We start from the raw sequence: 12,169 nt of genomic DNA, 5'->3' as shown, positions 1-12,169 counted from the left end.
GAGCGTATAGCCATGACTGGTACATCTATCCTACATCATTATTCCATACATCAGCTTGAATTACGTTGATCGATATTACATTTTTTTTTGCTGTGCACTACACCACCCGAGCCAGCAAAGTTCAACAATCCATCGTTGCTTATGCCTTTGTTGTCGTTTGGAACCAGTTTTGCGAGGTAGGTGACGATTGTGCGTATTTCTCGCGTAAATTTTGAAAAGGGCCTAGCCTGAACAATACGTAAAGAGCAAATTGAAACATTGTACGTCGCGTGAATGTGGAACTTAATGAAGGCCTAAGTACTTTTTCGTAGTTTTTAGTTTTCGGATTTGAAAGATCGTCGGTTACAGTAGCCTGCTTACTGAGCAGAAAAACGCGGTCCCAGGTCCTTACATATCAAAGAGATTTATAGTAAAATCGCTTGTGTATCGTGTATTTTGCGAAACTCGTTGTTGTCGTTGGTTCCGGGTTTGAATGGATACAAAAATTTGAGCAACGGTATTATGTGATATGAGGGGCTCGGTGGCCTTAGAGCAACCGTTTTTGCTTACTGAGCAGAACATCATGAGTCTAATCTCAGGCCCATCCACAATCAAGATTCGTCAATCGTTTTATTTGTTAATATGACTACATGGTAATAACAGCAACTCGGTGATTAAAAAGGTGCTCGTCTGCCTAGTGGCAAACGTTTTTGCTTACTGAGCAGAAGACCGTGGGTTTAGTCCCAAGCTCCTTCGCGTTATATGATCGTTAGGACATTAATTCAGCTTATCGTTTACCAAAACGAACCCTGCTGCAAACCCAACCCTCTTATCCAACATCCCAGTGATTCCTCGTGGAAGTGCAGAGGTGTTCTCGGCTTCCATCAAAGCGAGTGTCATGTCAACACAATCCTTCCCATTCCTTTCTTGACCTGTGTTCGGGCGCGGCCGGCGCTGGTATTGCCTAATTCAAGATCACCAGTTTTTACACATTGAGGATGATTGCTAGTCCCAAGCATCGTCTATTGGTTCTCTGTGTAATTACAGCTGATCTGGCAATAACAGAGTAGCAACCGTGGGCGGTCAATCAAGCTCAAGCTCATCCTATTGTGCACGGGGCTTAGAGAGTTTGCTGCCGATGACCCAACAGTAATTTCCAAACCGTAAAGTAATTTGCTGGTAACTACCTATACTGCGTCCGATGTTCTGAAGAGCTATTCTGTTGTTTGTTTTGTGTCTACCGCTAATCGCTTTAATCAGACAGATTCTACTTTCAGTTTCTTTCTTAACCAAATTGAAGTGGGCGTCGAAGTTGCATTTGCGGTCGAAGGTAATTACAGGATTGATCCACGGGTGGTGTTACGAATTACAGAAAAGTGAAATCGAGCATTTCTCGGCAGCCACGGTGAATCCGATACTGTCCACCCATTTGGAGATCGCTCAGAGAGCTGTTTGTAGTTTTGGACGAATAATTTTGGGGTTTGCACCTACCACAACAATTACAAAAATATAGATGTCCTTTGGTAAATTCGTAAATACTGAGCTCATTGCGACCAAGAATAAGGTGATAGCGGTGCCGGTGGTGTAGTGGTAAGCGTGATTGCCTCTCACCCCAGCAGGCCTGGGTTCAATCCCAGTCAGCGCCGCCGGGATGTTCTGAGGCATAACATCTCTGATCACGCCTTCCTTCGGAAGGGAAGTAAAGCCGTTGGTCCCCGGTTCATGAGTTGATGGGTCGAAAGGTAGGGTCCAGGTGTGGGAGCTGCCTCCCTGGCATCGGTAGCATTGGTGCTCAGCACGGAAAACAAGATCGACGGAAAACAAATCAAAGAAAAAAAAAAGAATAAGGTGACGGCAAGGACTGAGCCTGGAACTTTGGTGTCACCGATTAGGACTTGGAATGTTCACTCCTTCAGAAAACCCTGGACGAATTTGCCCTTGTTACCTACAATATCCCTGCCTATAAACTGTTGTAGTACAGTAGGACGCCAAATTCGGTTGTATGCTTTCGAAAGATCTAAAGCTGCGATGTCAACATGCTGCTCATGCGATTTAAACGATTGTGCTCTTGTAGTTCGGTGATGAGTCGTCGGTTGACCATGCGCTCCATAACCTTTGAAGCGCAGTTAGTAAGTGGAATTGGTCGATAATCATGTGGATTGGGATGACAAAACTGTGATGCCAGTCGGTGGGGAAGGTTTCGTCGGCTCAGATGTTGATCGCTTTAGCAAATGATAACTCGCATCGTCGGGGTCTGCGGACTTTCCTTTTGTGGAATCAAGAACGAAGATTAGTTCTGCAAGGCTGAAGGATTTGTTGAAGTCGCGATTGTTTTTGTTATCGTCTGGCATGAAGAGGTCGACTGTTGCACTTTTTTTTCTTGAGCAGTGAGAAAGCCGCCTCGGAATGCTGCGAACGATGATATTTCAGCGAAGAATTTTCCTATGATATTGGCAACAAAAAGATCATCATGGGAAACGGTGTTATCATGTTTGATACCGATACCTTTCCACCTTCTACGACCACTTAGTGCGTTAACCAGTGCTGAGATTTGTCATTGTCATTGACAGACTTTCCCGCGATATTGACAAAATTGTTCGCCACATAGTCATTGACAGACTTGATCCTCAAAAAAACCTTCGTCGAAATTTCATTCATTTTTTCGTCTATGACAACAATTCAACAGGTAAGAAAATTGTAATTTCATACATTCTGTGTTACATTATTGTTATCCAAGCAGTTCAGGACGTAGATGAGTGTTCACATTAACGGCTCCATGTAATTGTGTTGCTCAAGTCATTTAATTTCGTTTCAAATTTAGTTAATATAAAAATCTACACATGTTCGTCACTGACATTGACAAATGACATGGTTTGCCTTGACTGTGACTGTTAGTTCAAATGAGTGACCAAAGTAGAATTTTCAAAATCACCGTGTATTGTCGAGATTTTGCAGTCCTCTAATGCCGTTTTGCCTGGTTTGCTGCTGGTTCTTGGAATGTTGACCTTTGCTGCTTCGTAAATTAAACGACATAGACTCACAAGATGGTATGTTCAGCCTAGTACCACAAACGAAGTGACAGACGACTAACTGGCGAAGAAATCAATTAAAATAATGTGGTTCGCTGTAATAGAATTTTGTTAAAAGCTTGTGCCATCATCCACCAGATGGGATAGTATTTTTGTTTTGGTTTTGCACAAAGTTGATTTTGTGTACAATGATTCTTTGACAGTGTGCAAAGAGTGTATCATTTTGTCATTTATTTATGAATTTCAGTTTTGAGTAGAGTGAAAGAGATAGAACCAAAACATTCTAGTACATTTGGAGAAAATGCTAGTTCAATCCAGTAGTAGTGTTGCCATGTGGTACAATCCAGTAGTAGTGGTGTTGCCTTGTGGTACACTGAAAAATTGCAATAGCAGGTTAGTCACCAAAGTTTTCGAGCCGCTCCGTCTATCACTTCGTTTGTGCTAGTACTATCGAGGCGAGGATTATATCTTTCAAAGTCCTCCTGGTTGCCGTTATCATAGCGCCATCTAGGACGTCTGGTTGCAGGGTGGCCAGACCTACCGATTTATTGGTAGTCCTACCGATTTTCGGGATGCCTACCGATTCACAGACGAAAGGTTAAAAGCTACCGATTTTTTACTTTTCCTACCGAGAATCACAGATTTTTAGTAATCTTGAAAAATGTGCAATACCTATGTTTTGTTTTCCGTGTCGTCAGAATTAGCATTAGAATTAGAAATATTGATTTCGACACGTTTAAAGTAGAAATACTCAGAAGGAGAGATGGGCGGAGATGAGTCAAATGAACTGTCAAAATTGAGCCAATCAAACATTCTCATTAGATTTTTTCCGAGGATTTCTTATTCTTACTAGATTAAATTTGAGAGTATTGCAATCGAACAGAAATTCAATCACCTTTATGTTTCGTGTGCTTCTCAAATTCAACTAGTTTTTTAATTCAAAAATAATATTCTAACTTTATTGATTAATTGATCTTAGGTGGTAAATTAATGGAGCATGTGCAAAATATTGCGATGCAATCAATTATTATTTTTCACGTAAATCGAATAAAAAAAAAGGCAGGTGAAATGCTAGTTGCAAAATAATTTAGGTATAAATCCATGCTGCGAATTGTATTTTGTTTTCACTGCCCATCCCTCTGAGTATTTCAGGCCTGGTAACGAGTCACTTCACTTTTTTCAAGTCAGCCACTAAAAAGTCTCTTTTTTTTTTTAAACCAAGTCACTAAAGTCACTTTTTCTTTTGATCAGTCAGTATTTTCAATTTTTTTAACGTGAATTTATTTCAAGTTGATCATTCTTTGCTTTATGGCGTTTAATAGTCTTTCTCTATCGACAGGGTGTCTACTCATCTTTCTAAATATAATTACTTGAGTTTTCCAGAACTTTACCGGATAAATTCCAGGCTTATAATAAGAAAGCTATTTTTTAAATGTGTTAAAAATATGCTTTTTTGTTTTGGTAGATCAAAAACAACAGCAATTTACCCAAACGTTTTTAAGATATGGCAATCACTTGTAAAGAAACAGCTTTACAATCAAATCCATTGAAGGATGAAGTTTAACATTTACTTAATTTCTCACTTTATAAAATTAAAAAAAAACTTACTTGATTTGAGTAAGTACAAGATCTAAAATTATTCAATATCTTGAAGTTTCGCATTCCATGTACAAGTTCAAGATATTGAAAATTTTCGAAGCGCCAGAATCAAGGAAAAAAAAATAAATGATTTATTTTAAGATCGTTATTAATTTTATGAAAGATAAGAGATCTTAAATGCAGTCTCACTATCATCAGAACAATTGTAGGAACTTTGGAGAAGTTCTGAGTATTGAAAAGAAATGCTGAGAATTTCAGAGAAGCTCCATAAACAAGCTGCGGGAACATAAGGAAAGTTAATACGCTGAAAATATGGGGAACTTAAGAATTTTAAGAACTTCAAAGCAGTTCGTTTAGCATCCGAACATTTTCAGGAACTTTTATGACGTTCCTAGAATTTCAGAGAACTTCACAGGTGTCAAGCAAACTTGAGAAATATAGAAAATATGAGGGGTATCATGCAATTCGTTAAGAAGTTCTAAGTACCTCAAAAAAGCTAGATCTAGAGATCTTTGGGGAATTTCAGATCGTAATGGCAGTTTCCATAGCTTTAGTCCTGACTTTGGGAGCAGTTTAAAAATATATAATCGTAAATTTAGAAACATTCAAGATAGTTCCATGATGTGCTGAAAAAAAAAGGAAAACCCTTAAGATGTTCCGATTCAGGGATGTACAGAAACCTTCAGAGAATTTAGAAAACTTCTGAAATATTTCAGGAACATAACAAAATTCCAAAGAATTTCAGGGAAATTTAAAGGTGTTTACGGGAATTCCATTTAATTTCAAGTAGAACGGAGACCCTCAATATAGTTCAGAGCTTTAGGGAAATTTGGAGAACATCAAGACAGATCAAAGAATCAAAGGGCAATTCAAATAATTTCAAGGAAATGGTAAAACCTGAAAGTAGTTTAGAGAAACTCAGGGAATTTCTGGAAACTTCAGCAAAGCTCCGAAAAAAAATCTGGAACGTGATAATTATATGAACATCCGGAAAACGTGAGAGTAATTTAAGGGTGTTATATCATGGAGATTTCAAGAACTTAAAAAATACGAAAATTTAGCTTAGTTGATTAGAGAACATCAACGCGAATTTCCGAGTACTTCGAGGACGAACAGATAGCTTCAGAATAATTTCATTAACTTAAGCAAATTTGAAGCGACTTACGGAGTTCCGTGGAATGATGGGGTATTTCAAGAATTCTATGATTGATCCAAAAACGTCAAAAGCGTCAGGGAATTATGAATATATTTCAGAAAATTTGCCGGATGATTAAACAAATTTAGAGAACTACAGGTAAGCATATATAAGATCAGGGAAAATTAGTGAGCGTTTATAATGATTATAATACTTAAGGAAAATTGTCGAAACTTCAAGGCAAATCATTAAATTTCAGTAAAGTTGCGGGTTCTTAAAAAATACTGATTAATTAAGGGCAGTCTAGTGAACTTTAAGGAAATTCAATAATCGTTTAGGCAGTTTTAATACCACCAGAAAAGTCTAGACTGTTGATAAAATTATTTAAGGGAAGTTTCATGAACTTCTGAAAAATCTTTAGAACTTCAGTAAAAATCATAGAACTTCATTAATTATTTCGTTCTAATTCCAAGAAAATTGCGTGAGCACAAAAGTTCCAGAAATTTAGAAAAACTTCGAAATCTTCACAGAAGGATAGTGATCTTCAGGAACATTTCGAGAACTTCCTAGAAATCTATGGAGCTTAAGAGGAGATCCGCGAACTTCAAGAATTTGTATGAACATTAGCAAATTGCGGGAGCATTTTTAAGAAGTTTAGTAAGCTTCGAATTTCAGAGGGAGGTCTATTCCATTAGTTTCAGAAAACTAGTGAAAATTTAGGGCAGTTCCCAGATTTACAGATAACTTCAGATACGTTCAAAATTTATTTGAGGTCTTCCCATTCAGTAAACCTTAAACATTTTTAGGACGGTTCAATTAAATTCAGCGCAGTACAACAAGCTTCATGAAAACTGCAAAAACCTTAGCGAAGTTTTGAGAATTTCAGAAAAGAGCAGAGAACCTCAGAGCAGTTCCGTTAACATTGGAGAAGTCACATAGTTTTAAAGAAGTTCAAAGAACTTCAGCGAATTATTGAACCTTTAGAAGAGATCTATGATCGTTAGAAAAATTGAGGAAACTTTAGGAAGTCCTATAAAGTTAAGGGAAGTTTAAGAATTTAATGAGAAGTTTTGTGAGCATCAGACTAGTTTCTCAAACAAAAAAGAACTGCAAAGCAGTTTCATTAACTTCTGGAATTTTATGGAACTTTCAAGTAGTTCTGAAGACCTATCCATCAGAATAGTCCATTCTGATTTCCATTGAAATATACGATGAAGCTTCGAATTCAATTTTCTTTTAGTTTTTCTCGGAATTATCTTCAAATTCACCACAATAAGAAACCCTTAGGAAAGATTCTCCGATATTCATTGAATTTATTTCAGATTTCTTTTTGAATCTCACACCTTCCCTTGGAATTCTACTCACATTAAATGTCTCCTAAGAATTCATTGGCATTTCTCCTCACAAATTCCTTAGATTTCTGCTCATAATTTATTTGGCAAACTCTCCTGAATTTATTTTTCAAATTCCCTTGAAGATGTTCTGGAGTTATTCTCAGATTTAATTGTAATCCTCCTCTTAGTATTTTCAAAAAGATTCCAATGGCCTATGCCCCGGAGTCGTTTTCTCCCACAAACTCACAAATTATCCTCAGAAGGCCCTTGGAATTTTCCTCTGAAGAAGTTGTGCTTCTCAGAAATTACTAAGAGTTTTCATTAAAATTTGCTTTTAATTCAATTCAGGGTTTCGTGAAATTCAACTCAAAGCTATCAGGCTTCACAAGAAATCTAAAATTCTTCAGAACTACCTTGAAAGCAGATTGCATTTGATGTTTTTCTGAAAGATTTTTTTTCCCAGAACTTTCTTGAAATTAGGTCCTAAGTAATTATAATAAAATTTCACGAGCTTTTAAACTGTGCATGGAATTTAACTTCAGATTCTTGAAAATTTCTTGAAGTATTATAGCTAGTTCAAATTTGAAATTTCTGAAAAATATGTATGTTCCAAAACAAAGCAAAACAACATTACAAGCCTGTTTTTTTAAAATATATTTGTTACTGAAGATTAATCCCCTGTGCATCTATAATGGTCAAAGTGCGAATGAAACTCACGAGAAAAAATAAATGCTTGTATTTTAAAATTAATACTTTTCTTTAAAATATCCTTAGTAATAAAATTATTAAATTCTCTGAGTCTTCCAGGTATTTAAGGAAAAAACAAAATTTCCTAAGCTATACCCACACATCCCTATACATTCACTAAATTCCACACGTCATCATCATGTGTCTCAAACTTAATTTTGCACTTATTGTGAAACACATCCATTTCATGTGTGAATCTTATGCTTTGAACCCATGACTCAACACTATTGGTTCAAATTGTGACAAACTTGGACTCTATGTGCTTCACATGGTGAAATCAATAGCTTTGCACATCATAGTTCAATGTTCCACAATATGCTACTCTATCGACTTCTACTTGACCGACTTCAAAATTGAATCGATAAATATAGAAACAAAGCTGCCAAAGGGCAGAGCATGCACATGCCTTTTTTAATGGGTCTAATTTGGCCCTGGACTCTTGGGATGTGCTGCTACAGTTGTCTTGGTTCGATCTCACTGGGCCACGGTTGTTCTCATATAAGAGGCTGGTTGATAAGTATGAAGTCACAACTCATATTTTCGATGTTTACCTTGCAGAACAAGCATTTCACATCGCATTGAAATGCTAAACACTTCAAATCAATCTATTTTGAACAGTAATGTGATTCAATGTGCAATACACTTGAATTGATAGAGAAAGATTATCAAGATTTCAAAGTTTAAAACACTAGAAATCAACATGTGCAACACATTGAAACATGGTGAAATACACTTAAAATAAATGTAATTGTGCATATGAAAAATCAAGTGTTTAAACACTTCGATCAGATGAGTGGACTTTTTTGAGTGTATGTTTACTCGTTTGTGCTTAGTTCTATATCCCTGTTCAGACGTCATTTTGATTAGAAGAGGCTGCTACGATTTATTGAAACCGGCAACGAATACGGCATTTAAAAAAATTAGGTGTAGGAGAACTGTGGGTAAGACGGACAGTGGGGGTAAGACAGACAGTTGATTATTTCGAGGCTCAGCTATTGAATTATAAGGTTTTATCACATCCACTCTAAGTTTGCGATATTTAATGAATTTCACTATACACAACCTGCACTCAAAAAATTTCACACGTTTGATCGAAGTGTTTAAACACTTGATTTTCTAAATGCACAATCACATTTACTTTAAGTGTATTTCACCTTGGTTCAATGTGTTATACACGTTAATTTATAGTGTTTCAAACTTTGAAATGTTGAAAATCTTTCACTATCTATTCAAGTGTATTGCACATTGAATCACGCTACTGTTCAAAACAGATGGATTTAAAGTGTTTTGCATTTCAATACGATGTGAATTGCTTGCTCAGAAAGGTAAACATCGATAACAAGAGTTGTGACTTTATCCTATCAACCTGCCTCATATATAAGAACAACCGTGGCACAGTGAGATCGAACGAAGACTTCGGCAGCAGCATACCCCAACAGTCCATGATCGAATCCCAAATCAGACCCATTAAAAATATTTGTGAAAGCTCTGGCCTCTGGCAGTTTTGTTTATATATTTGTCGATTCATTTTTAGAGTCGGTAAAGTAGAATTCGATAAAGTAGAATATTGTAGAATATTGAACTATGGTGTGCAAAGCTATTGATATCACCATATGAGGCACATAGAATCCAAGTGTGTCACAATTCAAATCCATAGTGTTCAGGCATGGTTTATAGCATAAGATTCACACATGAAATGGATGTGTTTCACATTATGCGCAAAATTAAGTGTGAGACACATGATGATGACGTGTGGAATTTTTTAAGTGTGGTACGGGAGTTGTCAAATGGGAAAATATAAACAAAAACAAGTATAAATTGCTCTTGTGGTGATGGATGTAAATTTCGATGTGGAGTTCCTGTGATTGTACAGCACCAAATGCTTACAACAATATTTACGATCCTGTTCCTGGTTGCTTTCTAGATTCATTGTTGAAATAAGTAATTAAATTTTGATTTTACACAGGCTTGTAGAGGCTTTGTTCTAAAAATTTTACCAAGGGGGTTAGGCTGGTATTTAATGCTAATGATTCATTAGATCGGATTTACTGAATTTTGTGGTTGTCTTGAACACATATGTGCTAGATAGATCGACCGTCATCGCTAATGATCCAATTCTTGAATTTTCAAGTGTGTCACATGCAGGCATGGAAAATCATTTGCATTCATTTACATTCATTTGCCCCTAACTTTTTTTCATCAACAGAATTCAAAAATGATGTATGGAGCTTTTATAGGTTTTGTTATTAGCTACAACTTTTGTTAACAACTCAAATCCGTATATCTTATGTATGACGAACCAGAGCGAACAGAAGCCACTACTGTTTTTCAGTGAATGTATTTTACATTCACTGAAAAACAGTACCAAGTTCTGCCCGCTCTAATTCGTGATGCATAAGAGATACAGATTTGAGTTATGGGCAAAAGTTGTAGCTAATAACAAAACCTACTAAAGCTCTATACATCATTTTGCGGAATGTTGTTGATGAAAAAAGTTAGAGGCAAATAAATGTAAATGATTTTCCATGCCTGGTCACATGGCGTGTTTCGGATCTGGTTCTATTGGTCCCCAGGTGAACCCGAGACGTATTCAGACGTGAGCAATGTGTTTTTTTTTATCCTTATTATGATCTCAAATAATCACACAAATTGTGCAGGAATTCATTTTTTTGTGCGGGTGAAACCGACAGATGCTGGGGGTAAGATGAACAGTCTTGGAAATTCAATGTTTCTATATTTTAAAAACAATTGAACTGTTTTATAATATAGAAACATTGAATTTCCAAGACTGTCCATCATCTGTCGGTTTCACCCGCACAAAAAATGAATTACTGCACAATTTTAAAAGATTGTTTATAGCGAACAAGGTTTCATGGACATCGCTTTATCATTTCGCTTGAAATTATCCATAGATATCTTTGCTTAAATTTAACTTCGTAACTTGATATCCTCCCACACTTGATGTCTAGTGTCGAACTAGGAAGAGTTTATTGTAGGCACAGAGATCACATCTTTAGGAACACAAGAAGAAAAAGAAGGTAACACACGCACAATCCTCAATACTTACAAACATATAGTTTCGTCTCAATGTCATCGTCCGCGTTGAGCACCGTTGCGCCCGCCAAGGCTGTGTTGTGGACGACGCTGTCCGTCATGTTGCCCGCAGGACAGTCAACCAAATCGAACTGAGACAGCTTCATATCCTCGGCAATGGCCACGGCTGAGCGGCCACTGTTCCACCGGTACAGGACATCGTGCGTTGTGTATCCAACTGCAAACGGAGAGCAAACGAGAACGAATGAGAAGATGCTGTTGAAATTCACCGAACACAACTATGTGCTAGTAGACTAAGAAATGAACAGTAATGAATTTAATTGGGACGAAGCGTCCCACCAAGGACGACGATGACGATTTTGTCCTTAACAAACCGGACATAGACTGAGCAATTTCATTTCACTTGTACATGTTTAATGTAATTAGCTAAGGCGACGACAGAAAATTCAGGATAGTGTGTGGTGGGCTTGAGGGAGATTCTACGTAAGATTTGGTAAGTGTGATCCGAAGTAGTTTCGTAATTTGAAACATTTCCTAATAAGTAGTGGTACGGGCTTATGAATAATTAATGCTCACAAGGATCCAACATTTAGTCGCGAACGGTAGTAGGTAGAGATTGGCACGATACATTATCTTCATCCGTCTTTCAGGACGTACATCTTTTACATACTCGTAGCGCGTATGATGAATATGCATCGTAACTTTCACTTGAAGGATTCCACCGACTGGCAGGCGTTTTGTAACACATGCAAGCACATAATAATAAAGTGATTTCAACACCACCATTGTGGCGTGCATGGCAAACAAACAAGCAAACCACCACCGGTTGGTACGCGACTAATCCGTTCACTTTAGACAAAACTTGTGTCTGTAGCAGCATAAAGCAGTTGACGCTGGGAGATTGTAATGGAGTTTTCAATGTGAAATGCATCCGTTGTTTCAACGGATTTAATTTATTCACTTTTGCTGGCACGCGATTGTCTTCCCTTTGGTTGTCCTACATATTATACTGTAGGTATGGTATGATCCCGCATGAGTGTGTGACGAGCGTTCTCTCACTCTCGGTGAAGAAGTTTTACTGCTAAAGTTGGGTCCTTTCCAGTGAAGTGGCATTCCGGATGAACGGCATTCCATAGGGGAGATTTGTTCAATTCTACGAAACAATCCCGAACCATGGATTAGGATGGTTTCCCAAGAACTATCTCTCGAACTCGGTTGGATTTGCATACAGATGAGGTTGGATTCCAGCTTGTGAGTTGCACGAATCGAGTGCAATAATTAAATAATTTCAA

At 37.3% G+C, this 12,169-nt stretch overlaps 1 protein-coding gene across 1 annotated transcript in view; it reads right to left on the bottom strand.

The window, feature by feature from the left end:
* Window positions 1–12,169, bottom strand: part of Grd (Glycine receptor) — a 247,959-nt gene that overhangs the window by 17,169 nt on the left and 218,621 nt on the right. The window contains exon 6 of the mRNA XM_065222260.1: window positions 10,891–11,094. Within this exon, the coding sequence (XP_065078332.1) occupies window positions 10,891–11,094 (204 nt within the window). The remainder of the gene's footprint in view (window positions 1–10,890; window positions 11,095–12,169) is intronic.

Source organism: Ochlerotatus camptorhynchus, unplaced genomic scaffold (genome assembly GCF_037179485.1).
Source record: "Ochlerotatus camptorhynchus isolate MF236.1 unplaced genomic scaffold, CSIRO-AGI_Acam_v1.1 ptg000162l, whole genome shotgun sequence".
NCBI classification, from domain to species: domain Eukaryota; kingdom Metazoa; phylum Arthropoda; class Insecta; order Diptera; family Culicidae; genus Ochlerotatus; species Ochlerotatus camptorhynchus.
This window is presented reverse-complemented; position numbering and strand designations above follow the sequence as displayed.